Source organism: Leuciscus leuciscus (genome assembly GCF_965113295.1).
Source record: "Leuciscus leuciscus genome assembly, chromosome: 17".
Lineage (NCBI taxonomy): Eukaryota > Metazoa > Chordata > Actinopteri > Cypriniformes > Leuciscidae > Leuciscus > Leuciscus leuciscus.
Genome location: NC_138741.1, coordinates 14003369 through 14024588, shown reverse-complemented (window position 1 = coordinate 14024588; position 21220 = coordinate 14003369). Strand labels below are relative to the sequence as shown.

The 21220-nt window shown below is 39.1% G+C and overlaps 1 protein-coding gene across 7 annotated transcripts in view; it reads right to left on the bottom strand.

Moving 5' to 3' along the window:
* Positions 1-21220, bottom strand: part of esrrga (estrogen-related receptor gamma a) — a 169553-nt gene that overhangs the window by 13121 nt on the left and 135212 nt on the right. For 5 of the 7 annotated variants that reach the window (XM_082142610.1, XM_082142609.1, XM_082142607.1 and 2 more), the window contains 2 exons: positions 14845-14955; positions 11888-12070 (listed from right to left, as the gene is read on the bottom strand). In XM_082142610.1, coding sequence (XP_081998736.1) covers positions 11888-12070; positions 14845-14955 — 294 coding nt within the window. The remainder of the gene's footprint in view (positions 1-11887; positions 12071-14844; positions 14956-21220) is intronic. The other 2 variants (XM_082142608.1, XM_082142604.1) reach the window with 1 other exon arrangement.

The window sequence follows — 21220 nt, the reverse complement described above, 5'->3', positions numbered from 1 at the left end:
CCATCTGACTCCATTTTGGTATATAATACAACTTTTTACATTCCAATCCCAACTGATAAAATCAATTTCCGTCCTATATGTCTTGTTGTTGAATATCCTGTTTCACTTGAAAATGTGTCAGATGAAAGCAAAATCAGTTGCCCACTGGTTAATTGAATTGCATTAAAAAAGTGCAATACTCCATAAATAAAGAAAAAATGACATTTTATTTGAACTATCTTCCTCCATATTATTAGGACACAACTAATAACACAACTAATTTGCTGTTGTCTTGCAGGATTTGCTCCACCCAAAGCAGAGAAGATGCTGCATCGTCACGTTGGCACGGCTTCTTGATTCTAATGCACCTAATTAGCAATCGGCAGACTCTTAATTGCATACATTAAGGCCGATTGGTGGTGGAGATTAATTCTAAATATACTCAGACAGCTGGTTAAGATAGCATGGATTACAGTTCGGACTGTACTTTTCCACTTAATTGCATATGGAAACGAGGCAGCAACAAGCCCATGTGCCCTGGTGGCGGCCACGGAGAAGGGCGGCAGCTCCCCGGACTGTAATAAAGCCTCCGTTGCAGAGGCTCCACAGATGGAGTGACATTAACCACAGCGCCGAAAAGCCATTTCCAACAATGAAATATCAATATTTACATTTTAATTACACCTTTTCTCTATTTCTCCCCGGAGTCTCTTAAGGTTGGTAAATGTAACGGTGTCTCTTAAGGGTGGAGGGTGGAGGTTGATATTATTAAGCTCAGGATTGACTTGGATTTGGATTTCTGTATTCAGAAAAGTTATGTTGAACTAATGAGATTAATAATGTGGCAAAAAGACAAAATAAACATGTCTCCTCTTTCCTCTTTCTCTTGGGGTTCGGTACGGTTCATCCCTGTACTTCCTGGTTTTCGTGTGTTTGCGAGAATGACAGCAGTTTTGTCCAATTCCTATTAGGGGGTATTAGTGTAGTTTACACAGAGCTCTAGAGCTCTCCGCCTCACTCCTGCGCCAGTTGGATGCCTTTGATGTGCGACTCCCCTACGGGGGTCGAAGCGGCTCCTGCTGGCAAGGTCCGTCGAACGCAACTGCCGTCGTTCTATCAGGCACAAAAGGATGTGTTAGTAAAGGCCACGGGATGCACCAGGCAAGGGCTTAAGTCTGAGTCTCAGACGCCCCCTTAGTTTGCCACGGCATATAGTCAGGAGCGTGAGAGCGTGTGTGTGCGCATACGGGAGGGGTGTGGGGCAAATACTTATACGGATTCATTTGTTTTCCCATGCTGATCGATAAAGCCCCTTACGAGGCTGTATTGACAAACCCTATCTCATCTGGACGTTGTGGAAAAAAAAATAACACAAGAAAAAAATCTTTGATGATACATTCTTCTCCAAAACATGGAATAACTGCGATTACCGCAGCATTTTATTTATATGCTTATCATTGGAGATTAAATTTGGGGGAAAATCATCCAGATCTTTCTGATAGAGGCCTGACTGCATGGATTAATTTCATACTGGAGGATTAGCGTCTCTCTCAAACATGATCCGGCCAGGCAAACAGAAGCAGAGGAATATCCCGCATTTTCACAAACACTCCGGCGTCAACGACGCACGCAGACGCTTAAAGCGCGCCTTAATGCTTCCGAGACAAGACATTACCCCATTCCACGGCAATGAGCACCTTTTAATTTCTGCAAAAGCCACGGCTGAAAATCTTAATTAATTGTTCCATACTGCTTCAGGGTCATTATGCAATGTAATAAAGGCCGTGTAATTATGAAATTTTACAGCCATTACTGAGGCTGATAGCTCGTATTTCATCATCAGGCGGGCCGATGGCTTTCCGGGCGCACGGCTCCAAGTGATGGACTGCACACAGATCTATCAGGCCCAAACAATAAGCTGGCCCGGCTGGCGTAATAGCTACCCACAGATGAAGCAACAGATAAAGATAAACTATAAATCCGCAGCACAAACCCAAATGTTGTTTAGCGTCCGGCGCGAGCGACCGTCAAAGCTGTGTTTTGATTACGCAATTGGAAATAAGGCAGCGATGCGTGTGAAGGAAGTAGTCGGGTGTTGGGAATTTGTAAAGGTGTGAGTAAACAGTGAGACAATGAGGTAGGATGGCCATTTATACACTTAAAGGAATAGTTCACCCACTAAAAATGGTTCAGTATTTTTTTTTTGTCCATACACTGAAAGTTCATGTTTTGGACCCCATTGACTTTCACTGTATGGACAAAAAATATATATGTTTCTCAAAAGAAAAAGTCATACAAATTTGGAACTGGGTGAACTGTCCCTTTAACACACACACACACACACACAAAGAAATTAAAATATTATAAGGGACGTGAGAGAACCTGCACTGTGACATATAGCTATTTCAGAACAGAGAGAATAAAATAACAGAGTAATGCATGAAAGCATCGATCATGATAAACACAAGGGCTTATTTGAGGAGGGCCGCATTTTATGTGCAAAATATGCAGGGAGGAAAAAATGAGGCAAAAAGGAATATGCTGATGCCAGTTTTGCAAGACACAATGGCTCTTCGGCCTTAGAAGTACAGAAGAGGTTCTGTGGAGGGAAACTCTCTATACCTGAGGGACTGCAACAAAAGAGACAGAGAGGGAAATTCAGAAGAGGAAAAAAAGGAAGGGAGAACATTTTGGACACACTGAAGGTAGCAGACATTTAAATGTGAATTTACATTCAAATATGAAATATGGTGATGAGGTGGAGGACACTTAGATGTTGAGACGTCCATGTGTGAGAGAGAGAGTACTGTATTTGAACCAGTATTGCTTTTCAATCTCTTTGAATATGGACTGGCTAGAAACTCATTCAGGATCTGCACATGGGTCAATGATAAATAAGTGTCCACAGTAAAAAAAAAAAGGAAATAAAACTAATATATATATAAAAAATATATAAAATGTTAAACAATCAAACAAATATCAAACTAAAAGATTCAAATCTTGTATTTTAGATTGTTTCCTTTCAAAATTATTAATATATTATTAATATATGATATACATAAATAATAAAAAAATACACTACTTTCAATTTAAGAATATATATATATTTTATTGAAGATGAAAATCATAAAAGAGGTCTAAATGTTAAACTTTACACGTAGTTACATTGTACTTAAGTACTGAGTAACATGAATTAACTGTACTTATTATAGAGTTACGGTTAGGTTTAGGATTAGTTGCATAATTTACTGTTTTACTATAGTATGTATCTAGTATCTAGTAAAATAAAATAAAGTGTTACCAAAAAAAAAAGTGTCAGTCATTGACTCAATTCTACTCTGAGGTTCCTTCCAAGTGTCACTTCAGATTTTCTGTAAATCTGCACCTGTGAAGCACTGCTAATGTGTTCTGCATTTTTCACAATGTGAAGAGGACACTTTCTCTGTTAAAAACATGGCCAATCACATTACTCATAAGCAACACACTGGGCATGACCATATACGGGCCGTGTCGCCTTGCCACCGCATCGATAATAATTTACATCATGATTAGGCTCTCATACAGGACCGAGGCAATATGTTGCACATCTTCGAGAGCCGCGTGTTTAACTCACAGTCTCGTTTGGACGGGTACACACACACACACACAAGGTTATAATTCGTCAGAGTCGGCCGACAGCTCAAATCCAATCCCATTTTCCTTCCTGCTTACTCTCTGATGGAGATGATGCACCCCTGAACTGATACTTTGGGGTGGGGTTTCAGGGGAGGACCATTTTGAGCCTGCCTGTGAACTTTGCATGAACTGCTAGGGGAAAAAAAATAAAAAAAATAATCATAATATGATGACAGGCCTGTTCTACCTCCCAGCAAATTTGCTATTGAAGATGAGGGGACTGAAATAGAGTTTGGTTTGTATAATTACGTCCATCTATCTTTATATTCCACTAGCATATCACAAATTGAAAATACTAAAAATTGACTGTTCATTCTGATGGTTAATGATTGGCGTAGACACAGCAATGATTTATTGGTTACTTACTGATGTGACACATTTGCATCTTATTAGATGGAGATTACTAGGAGGCCCTTTCAGATTGCAGGACGCAGCCCTTCACAAACCGCCTGATGGATTGATTTGATTTGCAAATGTAATCAAACTAATAAGAGGGAAAAATGAGCAATAATGCCTTGTTTTTTCAACGGGCAATCACACAGGGCCGCCCCCCGCTGGTTGTGGGGTAGACACAGGGCCTGATGGGTTGGTAAGAATGCAGCGCTGGTGACAGGCCAGAAGGTTACTGTCACACCTAGTCAGCTCTCTTACGGCCTTTATAAAAGCAAATGTGTCCTTTATAAAGGCCAACATGCGAGGGGACAGATAAACACACGCATAATGCAGAGCTTTGTCATGTGAAAACAAATGTGAGTGTGAGTGCAAAGCATGATGCAAATCTGACTTCTGTCAGTTGCATTTCCAACAGGCTAAGACAGGCGTGTTTACATGTGAGGTGTGGTGTAGGCTAGGGATTGTGTGTGATGGACATTCACTCCATAATCTGTGATTCATAGTCTATTAGCTAAAAAAGAGAACATCTATATTAATTTCAAGAAGAAAATCAATGCTTAAATATGGTGAGCAATAATCACTTGAAGACATCCATCATGTGTTACTAACATAATCAATTCCTGCTGAATTTGAAATATGTAATATAAAACACACACACACACACACACACACACACACACACACACACACACACACACACACACACACACACCACAATAATAACATTGTTGCCTTTGTTATGGTCACTATGACTCACAATAAGGACAATCTGCTTAAAGATTCTTCAAAATTCCTACTTTTGTTAAGAAACAACAACAACAACATCATACAGGTTTGAAAAAAATAAAAAATAAATGAGGGTGAGTAAATAAATAACAGAATTTTCCATTTTGCATAAACTATCCCTAGGCCTAGTCCTAAGCTATAAAATTACCAAAGTAAATGATTTTTAAATATCTTTTCACAAACACTGTCTTCAGAATAAAGTCTTAAAGACTTTAGGTAATTAATATCCTCAAATATAGGTTAAGAAGACAGAGACACACACTAAGAAAATGGAGTGAGAGATCAGTGTAGAGAAAAAGAAGCACATAGTCCACATATCGACATGCACAAAAAGGACAAATCTGTGTGTAATGGGGTAAAAGTAGAGTCGGGCATCATTCAGACACCTGAGTCAATAATGTCACAGACTGTAGGCAGCACATCAGTATGAAGATGTGGAACTCATCCAGTATTCTGTGCTGTGGTTATTTATGAGCTGACACGGCCTTCCCCTGAACAAAAATCTTACAAACACAACCTTGAGAAGATAACTGCTCATTTCATCACCAACTACTACCCTGCTTTGTCTATAATGACCAATTTACAGACTTATATCACTTCAAAGTAATAACGAGAAATGCAATTGAAGAGAACTTATGTGATCATGACCTTTGAACTATGTTAACACACCAATAAAAAAAGCACATCTCTCTGACACACATTTCTCCTATCTTTGCTCTGTCTGTAGAGCCCTTTTCTCTGAGTGTCAGACTTAATTTAGTGTGTCTCACTTTGCTGAATGTATCAGGAGTGAAACCCCTGCTAAAAGTGAAAATTTGATTTGCTAAAAGGAGCTTAGGGCATCTATTAATCAATATTTGCAGTGTGTCAGGCTGAGGGTGGTGACAGACAAGGCCTCATTTAGAGATTGGTTGGAGTGGGAATATCGGGTGGGGGTGGGGGTGTCACGAATGGGTTTTCTCCTCTCATCCAGGGCAGAGAAGTGGAGGAGGGTCCCAAAAATCACATCTGGGACTGCACTGGCAGGCACGCCAGCATCAGTGAGGAGAAATAAGAGGGCTTACTCCAGTTTGCAGATAATTATGTTTACATATGATTAGCTCTTCCTCCAGTGGGTTCACAGAGCTAATGAGACAAAACTAGCAAGCACATTCAGTCAAAATGAGACTGGAGTGAGAAAGAGGGAGGGACTACACCAAGAAAAAAGGCGAATGGAGCCGTGACTCTGTGTTTTCATGAGTAGAACTTGTGAGCCAGCAGTATGAATTGAATGTGATGAGATAAGCAGACCATGTACTGTGAAATGATGTCAAATAAACACGTCTTTACACTTTCACTTTCTATTACATCATCACAGGTTCCACCGAAAGAAAGACAGAGCATGACTAGTGTAGTCTGATTTATGAACAAATTACTCTTATGAGTCAGGTCGTTTAACTCTTTCCCTGCCAGCATTTAAAAAAAAAAAAAGAGTTGCCAGCCACCGCTAGAATTTTTGATCATTTTCATAAAATTTTCATGGCCCCCAGAATATTTTGTTAAATGAATATCTATGCAATAAATCAAAAGAAAGAACAGATCCTCTGCTTAAAAAAACAAACAAACAAAACTTAATGGAGTCTTTTTTATAAACACTTGAATGTGGGTATGTTTCATTAAAAAAGCAAAAAAATTTGCAAAAAGCTGAGAAAAATCACGTTTTTGTCAAAGACTATGTCTAGATGGGATTCAGAATGATGATCAAAACATAGATGGGGTAGATCGAGTCCATCAACACCACCAAAGCTTGCACAGTCCTATACAGTACCTCATCCTGGGTCAACATTTCATTCGGTAACGTTAGGCAGTTGTGATTTATATGCTGTTTAATGTTGATGATCGCGTTATTTTACATATGCATACATATGATATCGCTCGTTTCGCTCGGTTATTCATTCCACAATGTGTACTTAAATAGACACATTTACAATAAAAAAATAATAATAATAATCAGTTCATTTAAATGAAAAGCATTAAGCTATAAAATTAAATATTTAAAATATTAATAATGACAATAAATGTACATATATAAAAATTATATAATATAATATTTAAATATATTCTGTATACTGTATATTAAATGTTTGTATACATATAAATACTATTTTTATTTTGGTAATATATTTTGTTACTATCTATATTATTTATTTTAATGTTTTATTGTCTTATTATTATTACTATATATATATATATATATATATATATATATATATATATATATATATATATATATATATATATATATATATATATATATATTTACACATATACATACACACATACTCACACATAGGAAACACTGGTGTGAAATGTGCATTATTTCAGCACTGTATTATAACGCCAAGAGTGATTGTAAGACCTCTATCTCCAGTGTGTTTTTCCATCCTGAAGATTAGAGGCTGGGAAAGGGCTCATGGAGAAAGCAAACCTGTGCTTTAGATAAATCCCTTGCTCAGCTCCTGATTAAGACATCTCATCGTCCACCCAGTGCCAGACACAGAGCCAGAATGAAATAAATAAAGCATAAAAAAAACCACACATGTTGCGTTCATGGCTGCAGCCTTGGGGCAGTTGTGCACGCTTTGCCAGGGTAACTTTAATTGCTATTGTTCGTATCCAGAACAGGCCACTAAGCCCGGTATACACAGGTCAACCAATAATGATGACACCTCAATCACGTCTGCAGATTGCACTGAGTAAGCACCTCCTGTTTTTTTCCCTAACGAGGTTTCCGTGCGAATATGCTAATCCCACGGCACGTCTGTCCGGCAAGCACGTAATCGTTTTATTATACCCCGAGAAACCTCACTGAGATATTTGAGTAGGAGTCAGGCTTCCATGACTCTCTCCTTCTCCTGAACCTATTACGAATGCACTGGCCCTGACAATTGAGGGAGCGAGAGACAGGCCAGGCCAGAGGAGAGAGGGACAGGAAGGTGTAGAAAGCCAAGAGAGGGAAAAAAGATGGAGGTGGGGGAGGCAGAGGAATGAAGTGGAGTGTGGCAGTACCTCGGTATCTACATAAAAAAGATTAGAGTCGACAGGGTTCCATTTTACAGCTCAATCATATTGTGTTAGCACACGCTTATCCGCGTGCCAGTGAAAATTGAAAGGGAAATAAAGAAAGAGAGAAAGTCCCTGAGATAGGACCAAGAATGGGAGAAGCCCGAGCAATTTCAGCCTGCATAAAGGGCCTGTAATAGTGAGGGTCCTGTCATGCTAAAAAGCCAGCGACGGTCCGTTCACCGGCCATTCTTGTAGCTCGCTCATCAAGTCAAGTGCGACCGCCCTCCATTGTGTGCCGCTGTGTTACGATAAGGCATGTCACAACCGTATGACAGCGCGTTTTCATTTATTTGGATTCCTCCTGGACCCGGTTGGCGCGAGGGGACTCTAATTCTATTTACAGATAAAAGCACAGGTTTTTGGTTCCCACCTTGTTCTGCTACAAATGTTTGCTCTTTGCTCTCCTCCATGCAGATTGAACGCAAAAATAAAAATTACAGCCTGAATACAGCACAGTTTCTTTTTTCTCTCTACTCCTCTTGGCCAGTGTGAGGGGACACTAATTCTATTTACAGATAAAAGTAGTTTTTTTTTATTTTCGCTCCCGCTTTTTCAGCTACAAACGTTTGCTCTTTCCCCTCCCCACGTGCGGCTTAAATGCTAAAATAAAATTACAGCCTGAATGCTTTAATCTCGCAAATGAGATTCCTCACCCTAATCCACATTATGTCATTTTCTGCCTTTTTCCTCCCTCGTATTGAGTTAATATCACATTTCCAAATCCTTCCGTCTTCCATAATGCCAGGCTTACAGGAACGCGTGACGCCAGGGTTTTGTTCAGACACCCTCTCTCGTCGTGTGTTTGTAAACCATATCGAATGTTTTCATGGCCTATGTGAGCATGTAAATGATCAGAGGAGGGAGAAGGGGAGAACTATTAAAAAAGCAATCAGAAAGGAGCGTCCGTGTCTGCGCCGCCAGCGGAGGGAGCTGCCGTCGAGGCGTCTTTAACTCTATTCCGCAAAACACAGACTGCTTCATTATCCGCCAGCTCTCCGCAGCGGCAGCTCCAGTAATACTGAGTGATGTTTAAATTAGTTTACAATTTGCCTGCTCTTCGCCTAGGACAGATCGTAAGCGAAGGCGCTCAGAAATGTCAGCGGCGCTCCTAACCACCGTAACAAATTGTTGCCCGTACGCTGCACACCTAATGACTTCAAATTAGCTTCTGTGCGAGAGGCTGACAGTTTGTTACGTCTGTTAGCAACATAGCCGCCGTATCATGAGCCATAAATTGGTTTGGGCTCTCGGGGAGAATGGAGGCCTTCATCAATTTGATTAAAAAAAATTACTGTACCATAGAAACAGTACAGATAAACTAGTCAGAAAAGAGAGGAATGCGCACATGGAGCTGTGGCTGAGGGTTAGGGGAGGCTAACAGGAGGCCTTGCGTGTCTGTCTGATTGTGTGAGGGTAAATAAAAAAATATATAAAAGTCATGAGTAGGAATGGAACTTTATACTGTATCTCGCACTTTTCTTTGGAAATTTTCATCAGGATACAGTGGCAATCGGAGCGCAAGGAGCAGGAGGAGATGAGAGCCGCAGGAATACCTGCTCCGGAGATGAGGGGGCTCCTTCCTCTTCAAACAGACACAGAATTGCCTGCCGAGGTCTAATCATACAATCATCTCTCTTCTGCTGAGCAATCGTTCATAGAATGTGAACTCTGACGCCAAATGTACACTGCCAATCGAGAGACTCCTCTGTTTGCTTTCTGAACAGACGCCTATGAAGAGAACTAACACATACGAACACTGCGCAGGAAAAAAAAAAGCTATGAATGTGCAAATGCATACACACAGAGTGTGCAGAAGTTCATATACAGTCTGAAACATAACGGACACTTCTTAGCCTGAAAACTCATACATTCTGTTACTCTACAGTATGGTATACTGTACTGTGCTATAAAATACTGATTTTTGTTTTGTTGCCATACCTGCCAATGACGAATAAACTGAGAAAATTTAGTCCTTAATATTTTGTGCAAAAACTGTATTTTGCATTTTTTTTTTTTATAGAAATGTCTAGATACACTCATTCCTATACTGATTACTTTAAAACTTAAAGTTCACAAAACTGGCTTGACGAGCATAAATTATTGAGCCTGAATAATAGCCACTATATTGCACCACGCTATACAGTAGTATATTATTATTATATTAATACTATATAAACACAAACATCATAAATGTTTTACTGCCACTTTTAATCACCTTACTGAATAAAAAAAAAAATAAAAAAAATTTGAAGCGTAGTGTCATTACACTACAGTATACTCTGCTATACTATACTGTATACATAAATGTGCCACATTCCAGAAGCTCCAGCGGTGTGGCTTCCTGCACACAGGGAAAATCCCCATTAAATCCACAGGGCAAGTCTGGGTCAATCTGGCATGGAGCAGCAGAAATAACCTCACAATCCTGCATCTCGTGCCTGGCAGGAAATTGGCACTCTGATGAGCTTTAAGCCCGTTTTATGGCTTGTGTGGCACTATTGCCCTGGGCCAGTATTAGCACAGTCATATCTACAGCACAAAGGGAACTACAACACATCTTCCTGTGCAGCTAATCAAGGTGCTATCATGTTTTGGTTAAAAGGCTGGATTCTTTTGTAGGTAAAAGTGGTTGAATAAATCTCATAAAAGAATCTGGGCATGTGAGTATGTTCACATGGCGTGAAACTACCACTCAGTCTCTTCCTCTTTTCTTTCTAAGTCAACCACTCTTACTATTGTCTGATTTCAGAGCTTTCTTTCTCTTCACCTAATTTTTTCTCTTGCTCCAGAGTCAGTCACCTATGGGAAGCTCTTTTCAAACAGTGAGGGATGAAGTGGGCCGCCACTCTCTGTGACCAGGGCCGGCTCAGATTAAATGCAAAAGAAGGGCTTTGTTAAGCAGATTACTGGAAACTCCTCATTCTGTCTTGTGGAGATGGGCAATAAGCAGCAGTAGAAAGAGAGAGAGAGAGGAGGGGAGGACACTTCAATCATGGTCAGTCATGCCATTATCGTTCATGGCTAATGTCAGGAATCCTTTCAACAAGGCTGCTGATTGGCTGAAACAGCAGGCGAAAATGCCTCCCCTCCACTCCTATGGATATCGTGCTATACTGAGGAAGAAATTAAGCTAAAACTAAACAAATTGATCCCTGTCTGCTGTCACAGAGGGTGGAAAAATGCTGACCTAAGGACTGTGCAACTGGTGGCCTGGGTGATGGCAAATGTCCTTGATTGACAAGGCACAGCTTTGTTTGTTTCAGCATAGTGTTTTGCTCCTGCTGAAAACAGCAATTACTCAAACGTGCTTTACTTTGTTTTTTCCTTCAGTTTTTGCACATACAGTGGAATACAAAATTCTGAGACTACATTAGTTTATTTTCAGGTTTAAATGTAATTTAAATCCGAAAATAAATAAACGGTTTTAGGATGCAGAAAAATATAAAACAAAGAAAAAATATGATAAATAAATAATAAATATGGTTTTTATATTTCTATAAATAAGAACATAATATATATATATATATATATATATATATATATATATATAAAAAATTGCTTTCAAGAATCACAAGATTCTCAAATCATGCTGGATAAGTTCAATGTCAAACAAATACTAATTAATTCTGAAATTAATTTCATATTTTAGTTAACTTATTTACTCACTGTACTGCTGATAATGTCATTTGTGATGTAATAGAAGCATTGCTTTTGGAATTAACAGAAACATTTTCAGACTTCTGGACCCCCCTGTATTATTGAGTTACTTTCTTTTTTGTTCTAACATTTTTCAAAAAAAATGATTAGATATTTAATATCCTATGTAACCTTTTAAAATATTTTCAAACTTGTATAAAATAACTGTCTTACGCCAGAACATCCAATCCACGGTTCACACTGAGAGTTTACCTGTAGTTGCATATAATCTGTAGCTCTGCTCATGTCCTACCTGGGATATGCTTGGCCCAGCCAATGTTGACCACCAGTTCCCTGTCCGCCAGGTCGCAGAGCGTGGTGAGGGCTTTGATGTCGCTGTCGGGCACTGTGGGGTCAGGCATGGCGTAGATCTTCTCAGGCTCCGCCACCAGCAAGTGAGACACAATCTTGTTATCTGCAAGGCAGCCAAAGGGGACTGTATTTGAACACCGAGGGGAGAACAAAGAAACAGATTGGGATTATACCAGCAAGGTCATATAGTGTTTGGTTCAGTAGCAAAGAAAGCAATCAGATAACATGAAATATTGGCAGAGTTGTTTTCTTTGGGCGGAAAGATGATGTTTGTGGTACTGAAAAAGCTGTTTTTGGTCTATGAATCATTGCCTGGTGTCATTTTTAATCGAAAATAAAAGTATTTTTGGTTTCTTGTTCATAGGTTAGGAGAGAATTTGATGGTGTAGAGCAGTGGTTCTTAACCTGTTTTGCTTCAATAACCAGGTTTTTTCTTTTTTTTGCCCATCAAAATTGTTTATATTCAGGAAAGAAAATGTATATTATATAAATATATATTTATATTATATAAAAATATTTACAATTTGTGATTTTTAGTAATGGGGGCTTTTCATGTTGGCCAAATGAAACTGCACTGCAATAAAGAAATACAAATAATAAAAAATAAAATTGTAAAAAATAAAATTTAGTTGAGAACTACTGCTGTAGAAAACGAGATTTTTTAAAAATTCTAATCCATTTGATTCCCATTGTGGATTACGCTGAATTGTGCATATAAAGATTTGTGTTCGGGGTATTCTGTCAATCTAATGAGAGAAAGGACACACATTTCAGATCGGATTGCGGAGGTGAGGGAGATTGGAATAGGTAATTAGCGACACCCTTACAGTTAAATGAAATTCATTTGCTGTTTAATCATCTATGTCAATGCAATATGATAGACAGACAGAAGCCAAATACAGCACTGCAATCTTTGTGTGTATATCTGTGTGTTTGCAAGGCCCAGATGAATCACTTTAAGCCCATTGCATCTGTGTTTGAGGTCCGAGAACAAAACGGATCACTAAATTAAAAAGCATTAACTTCTGAGGTGTGTGTGTGTGTGTGTGTTGGAGGAGGGGAAGAAATGGATCAATCAGCCCATCCCTGCTACTCCAGGGAGTGGAGGAGCCTGTAAGTGCTATCTCTAGGTAAATCTTATTTAATGTTTCCCTAATTAGAATCAATGCAACCCAATTTCCAAACCCCATGCCTTTGTTATGTGCAAATAATCAATCAGGTAGGCTGGGACCATGGCTATTCCTCTCTGTTTGTGAAAATAGAGAAAGAGATAGAAAGGAAAGTGAGAAAAGATACATAGAGCTCAGAGACAGACTGATAAAAGCCTCTATTAATGGGACACTACACTAAAATACGAAGACGACTCACAAAACCAAAACATTTGTCTGTACGCCCATGCAAGGGTGGACATCTTCTGGATTACCAGCTGATAAAAAGCCATCAGTGGGGATTTATGTTAGAAAAAAAAATATTTGAATCCATAATTTAATTTAGACCTAAGCGAAGGCAAGTCTTAAACTTGCCCCCAAACAGCTATTTTCTGTGTAATGGGTAAAAACCAAATAAATCTTCAAAACTGTTTCAAAACATATTTCAAAAGAGCAATAAATTATGATACCAATGGTAATATAAATGCAGCTTCTATAGCTCCAAAAATTCTAGATTAAACAGACTTGAATTAAAAATGGAAGAACTACATATTGAGAGATTCATCTTGTTTATTTTTCTATGAGTGGTCCGTCTCCTCCCCATTATACTGTCCCTGAGCAAAGTCCACATCTTGCTAACATACAATAGCAAGGGGGAAAAAATGAAGTAATGAAAGTGGATGAGAGCTGGACATAGAGAATAAGCTTTCAAATAAGTTGCTCTCGGTGGCTGGAAATAAGCCTGAACCTGGAAGGAGGGATCAGTAGGATTAGGCAGAAGGTTATTCAGAGCGCCGTATTGCTAAAATGATTTCTACCACTGTAATAATTAAGATTATTTCCGCTGCTATCATGCATAAAAGCATATTGTACTCCAGGAGAATATGCTACCATTAAGTAAAAAGGCTTTAGGGACAAATCTGTTAAGCGCTGCCGTGCTGTCTCTTTGCAGAGCAGTCTGACAGCGCGGAAGCTCCGGTATTGTGGGTTTGATGTCTTTGCCAGATTGGATTTAATCCGGATTAGGCCTCTCTCTCCTTCTCGTGCTCGCTCGCTCTCCCCTAACACACACACGCACACAAACATCTTTGTCGATTGGCTCTGTCATATACTACATCTCTGTCTTTCTTGTTTTGTGTCCAATTTCCTTGTGCATTGGAAATAAGGAAGGCCACTGTAAGGTGACATTGAGATATTAGAGAAAGATATTTTTTTTATTTTTTTATTTTTTTTATATAAACTGAAAAGGTGGTTCACTCAAAAATGAAAACTGTTTACTCACAGAAGAAATTATTTTAAATATGAAGAATGTCTGAACTGTTTTTGTCCATATAATGAAAGTTAATGGGGTCCAAAACAACACTGGACCCCATTGCCTTTCACTGTATGGGGAAAAATATATAGATGGGTAAATGGATAGATAGGTGGATAGATACTTAGATAGATATATAGATAGATAGATAGATAGATAGATAGATAGATAGATAGATAGATTTTTGTTTTTTGCAGAAGAAAGTAAGTCATACAGGTTTGAAACAACATAAGGATGAGTAAATAATGACAATTTTCATTTTTGGGTCAACTATCCCTTAAATTAACACTTTTATTTTTACGTTTAAAATATGATGATTGTATGGCTTAAATAAGTGTGTGTATGTGTGTGAAAACAAAAATCCCTTCTTTAAAAAGTATAAGAAAAAAATCTCTTTATAAATGTGAAGACATTTAATGCACACAATGCAGTTCTTACATGGCTTTTTGGCCGGCAGAGCCAGTTGAGGGTTCAAATAGGGGCTGTTTTCCGCATCTATCCGCCGTTTGTATTTCTGTCTTCCGCCACGCACACGGTCCAGTCGAACACCTGATGTAAAGGAGGAGACAAGAAAAAAAAGGCAACATTTACTTTTCACACATCATTTTATCCCAAACACAACCTCTTCAATAAAGCAGGCAGATAACGTGCGCTGTCACTTTAAAAGCACTGCGAGTGGAGCGGGCCGCTGTGAGCCAGCCATAAACGGCACGACAGCTGTCAGTGGCCATTTCAGGGATGTGGACAGGAGATGACCAGCTGCTGACAGACAGGGGCACAGTCACTCTCTCCATGTGACATCCGGACACGCACCTGCCCATCTCCCGCTCGTGGCGTGTGTGCATCTTTAGAGCACTCAAGTCACAACAGAATAACAGGTAAACACCAGAGAGCCATTTTTGTGGCGTTAACGCACATCTTCAAAAGTGTTGGTGACAACAATTACAGGAGTGCAGGATCGTTCAAGTACTCAAGTACTCTTGTGAAGCACCTCACCGTGTCTTTAAAGGCTGTCCCATTCTCCTTCATTATTTAAAACTCTCGTCGATATTTTTCCCACACAAAGAGCGCAAATAAAGTGTGATGGGGGTAATTTATTGAGGTGCCACGGTTGTGAAAACATTCTGAATCCATCCATTGCGACCTGCGATTCTGATGAGTGCAGAGCCTTAAAGACCTGTCCCTGCTTTTAATTAATTGACATACAAAAGAGCCTTAATTTAATTATGCAAACCTCTCTAGGGGATGGGCAGTTTCCGTGGAAACCACTTAAAGGTGGCCTAAGACCCGTTTCATGTTGCATGCTGGAGAGGAACGGAATGGACATGAAGGCCCAGTGGGCCGGCCCTCGTTTCACAATTAAAACACTAGAATTCTCGTTTATCCGAATGGCGCTCAATCGGCACCTCCGCTGGGCTTTCAAGGCCTGACACTCTGAATAATTTAACAATGAGATGCACCAGTCTCATATTGAAGATCACTGACTAAAATATTGAAGTGCCGCTTATGGGTTTTACGTATATTTTAGCTCAATGAAATGTGAATCCGTTGATTTCAATTAGGATGGTGAAACAGACAAAAAACACAAGGGTTTTCTCCCCAGTATTTAGATCAGTTAATCAAAATGGTTTATTTCCAATGGGAGATTCTTAAAATTTGAACCCAAACCAAATATCAGGTTACATCCTTGCTGACAATGCATCAAAACTAAGTGAAAAGCTAATTCATAAATTGAACTCTGTTCCATTTATATGGCCAATATGCCGTGTAATAATTTATACAATTATTATTAATAAAATGAAAGCATTGCCATATTGTACAGACCATAGCCATATTATTTCCTCCAATAGATCAGTGTTGCACTGTGATTGCACCAAACACACGAGCGTATTTTGAGATGGCGTGATAAGTGTTAATTAACTTTGACCCTGGCTGGTTGTTGATTATGTGACATTGTACTGCAGGACAAAAGCAGATCCGTGACCCTGTTTGCTCACATTTCCACGAAGGAACACACGTCCCACAGGCTTCGTTTTACACGAGAACGGCGGTCTTAAAAAGATGTCACATTACTAGCATAACCTCCTCGATGCCAGCACCCGAAATATGCAACAACACACGACTCTCACATGTTGACAGCCTCTCATCTTAACAAGACCGACCCCCCAGCCAGAAACCGGACACTGCCCTTTTCCGGGTGCTTGGACTGCAGGGTTTATTGGGCTAATTCACTGCTACAGACATGCTTGTAATAGCATCACCTGCAGTCCCGTACGGCATCTTATATCTCGCTCCTCAAAGAAACCTGCATTTTCCATCCCGATTAATGCGGGTCAGATTTATAGCTCTTTTATAGCCTGATTGATTGACTTTTCCTGGTTCTAGAACAACAAGTGCAAATGACACCAAAACCATCGAATTGAGTATGTATAACTGTGTTTTGTATGTATAACTAAAAGTTTCGCATCTAAGCTCATCATCTTTGTAGGCCTGCACTAGAAATAGATGAGGAATTAATGCAGCACAACCCTAAAAGAAGCTGTCTATTATTAGGAGAGCCTCCCTCATTGCTGAAGGAGAATCGTTCAAGGATTAACATGCTCAAAACAAACAACATTGGAATAAGTTACCCTTTGTAACTGATTTGCAGCCAGCTTTGTGGCTTCTCTTATATGGTTAAGATTAAGATGCGGCTACAGGATGACGACCCGGGGGCGATCGCTACCCTCCACAAACGGCGAGAGTGGCTTTACACCATCGGGGTACATCCGTCTGCTGATAGACCTTCTATCGCCACATGACTGTAAAGCAAGCAGGCGCCTGGCTGCACATGATGCCCCGCTGGGTCGGGTTTCACACAGGCGCAGATACAAAGAGCTGCTGATTGTTTGTTTGATGGCGTATCTATGGGTCCATGTGGAATGATCTTGATGAATTACATTGCTTCATGGGACGAACATGGCAAAAACCACTCTGATGTTACAGTCTCAAAACAGACCAAATAGCTCTTACCGTTCAGTTTATGTGAATGTTATGGGTTTCCTTAAAAAAGGATGACAAGTCAATAAGAGTTCATTTAAAGGGACAGTTCATCCCCCCAAAATAAAAATAAATAGAATTCTGCCATCATTTACTCACTCTTATATCTTTTGAAATCTGTAGGACTTTTTTCTTCTGTGGAACACGAAAGGAGATCTATAGCAGATTGTCCAAGCTGCCCTTTTCCATACACTGAAAGTGAATGGGGACTGGAGCTTCAAGGTAAGATTTTCTATTGATTATTACTTAATTTTCAGTCATTTGCACATACAAAGCTATCATTTGCCTTAAGAGAGTATATGAGAAGAATACAACATTTTGTGATTTTGTTTTTGTTCTTTTGCAGATTGACAGCACCAGTCCCCATCCACTTTCATTGTACTGAAAAGACAAGCATGGACCTTTTAAAAATGTTTCCTTTTATGTTCCACTGAAGAAAGAAATTGATGCAGGTCTGGACGGCATGAGGGTGAGCATAGACAGAATATTTTTTAATTGTGTGAACTGTCCCTTTAAATAAGAGGCTCCTTTAAATGACAGAAAATTATGCACTATAATTTATTCATAATACATTTATTTTCTTTTTTTAAATGTTCCTCTGCTAACAGCTTGAAGCTCACAAATAATATTATTTGTATGTTCTGTGATTTCTGATTAACTTCATACATTAGTACTAATGTGGACAATGACATGAAATGCTGGTAAAGATTTTCACAGAAAATGGCTCAGATTTCATGCAAGCATTCGGAACAAAAGGAGGTGGAGAAAGATGATTTCATTTCATACTGTTGTAAATCCCCAGTAGATTACACGATTTTACTGTTTTAATTAAGATGACAAATAGACTAGTTGCTTCATGGTGAAATCCCTTTCCCCTCGTTTTAAATTATCCTACTATCCTCTCCGCACATCCCCCTACATTTTTATTAGGACCCACAGATGACCGTAAACTTCTTACAAGGCTTGTTTTGAATTTCATAGGTGGCGTGGAATCCTGCAAGGCGTCTGCAGAAATTTACGGGGAAGTGTGAGAGAAACAATCAAACTAGCAGCAACGTGTGCCACTTTAAAAAAAGACTAATTAATCAGACGTGCCCAGAGAATTCTGATGTCTCGAACTTACGTCATTATATTACACCTATTCTTGTTTAGTAGTCAACAGCATGCGTGCAGACACACTAAAGAGGCAAGGAGACTGTTGTTTTGGCCAAGGCTGATGGGAAACTGAAGAGTGAATACGGCAGCCAAATTTCTCACAGCTGACAAGCATAAACACTACGCCGCGTCCACTCAACAAAGGCTTAAGTGTTCACAGGAACGTCAAACGTGTGCTGATAGTTCAGTTTCTTTTTACAGGTGCTATGTATCACAAGAGTATAGCTTGCTCTCTGATGAATATATATAGGAACAAGCACTTGACCAGCTAAATCTAACTACCAGAATAGATCTTCCATCAACAGTATGTCTACAATGAAAATGAGACATTGACCAAAGCAAACATGAGAAGGAGAGAATGTTGATCTGATTTACTTACTACGATTATTGTGGACAACATTGTAGTCCAGTAAAACCACTCTACTATTGTATCATATAGTATATGAATGATTTATATCTTTTAATAGTAGCAATAATGCTTATCAGAGTCCAAAATTAATACCACACATGCCAATGTTTGGAGAAAATTACAGACTCTAAATAATTCCTTACCTGCTATGTACTTGTTTTGGCTACAAAACACAATGAATATTTCACATATGTTTTTTTATGTTTCTGAGGGTAATTTTATCTAAAGTAAAGGTCAATACTATGTGCATGTCACAACAGATATTTTCTAATTCAGATATTTTCTTCTGTTTTGTCATCTCTGAATCATTGTGTGTACGTTTGCAATATTCAGTGTATCACTCTTACAACTTCAATTAAACCATGCACCAAGTTCCAGTTCCTTGTGAAGGTACTATCAACTGGTAACTCTGTACTATTTACTTGCAAAATACATTTTGTACTCACATTTGGCTCTCGATGGGTGTTAATATTAGACCCTAGTGCTTCTCTTCTCTAAAAAAGCATATTTAACAGTCATTAGGCACTGACAGAAATGAACACAGTGTAAAAGTACCAGAATCTACTAAGCTGCCAAACTCCATTAAAATGTTCATCATAACTCTTTCTCTCTTGTAAAGTAGATATTCTAAAAGCATTGCCATAAGAAAATGACAACCCAGCTTCATTCACATATTCTTGCTGGTTCACTTTAGCTAAATCCAAGGGGGACCAAATTGTTTTAGTCAAAGTCAGCAGCCCTATTCCACCGAAGCACACATCCTCCAGTCTATTCCATTAATGCTGTGAGCTTTTATGTGGAAATAACTGTGACCTATGGCAAAGGGCAAAACAAAGCGTGCCCCGTGTGCTGAGGCCAGCCCAGCAAGCAGGACACCCCATTCTGAGAAAAAGAGCGAATCCCAATTGCAAACGGCTGAGTTTACACACAAGATGCAAATGGGCCTCGGACAAATGAACATGGGGAAGCAACAGGACTGCTGGTTGCCAGATCCCCTGAGATCTACAGGAATGAATTATTAAATCTTCACCGGGACGATGAGAGAGAGAGAGCACAGGAATAGAGAGGGGGTAGACACACACTGTCATCTGAATCTCCCTCTTAATCCAATGAGAATTTATTTTCTCTGCCGCTGTAAATGTTGGTCGCTAAGCTGTGGGACAAGTGCACACTGTGGTGCTATTCATGCATAAAATGTGGATTTCTATTTGATTTTCTGATGTTTAAGCCTGTTAAATTCCCCCCTGCTCCCCTGGCACAATCGTCTCCCCTTGAGTTTCTCCGTAACGTAATTACATTGAGGAGCAAATATTGACAGTATTTGTCTTAAGCTTTGAAATGTTCAAATTCCCAAACAGAAAAAACAAAAAACAAACAAACTCAGAATAACGTCTGGGTTCATTATTTTAATTTTCCAGCTACAGAAATTAAACATTGAGGGTGGTACTTTGAATTCTGGAATATCAGAAGTGATGCTTTGAATTTTTGACGGTGAAAGATTTTTGTTCGTGTTCGGCTTAGCCCTTGACAAGGATTTGCATTCTGTGAAAATGTGCTGACCATCAGCAAGTAAACAGACGTGACCGTCTTGACAAACAAGTCAGGTTTGGTGTGAGGGAGTGTGTGTGCCATTGTGTGTTCAGAAAAAGGACGTTAGCAGTTTGTTTCGATTAAACAGTGGACACAAGTCAACGACACATTCTAGAAGCAAAGAATAAAGGCCCCATCCCTCCCCAAAGACATAATCACAGCAACTCAAAAACCAAAAACCATATGAAAGAAATTAATCTTATGAGTGCAGTTTCACTAAGCTGCTAAAAGCCTAAAAAGAGTCACATCACAGGTGAGTGGATTTACATGAATAACATGCATGTGAATGACTAGAGCTTTAGAGCTGCCTTTTCTTCCAAACATGCTCCTGAAAAAGGATAAAAAATAAGTCACATTACAGGCGTAAAATGAGTTTCATTTCAGTTGCCTTTTGTTGTCTTCACATTTCTACATAATATAATATTTCTACTAGTGTTGGGCAACGATTAATCGCATCCTAAATAAAAGTTTGTGCTTACATAATATATGTGTGTGTACTGTGTATAATTATTTTGTATATAAAATACACACATGCGTGTTTATATTAAGTTTTTTTTTTAAATATATATATATATATATATATATACACACACACAGTATATACATGCAAATGTTTCTTAA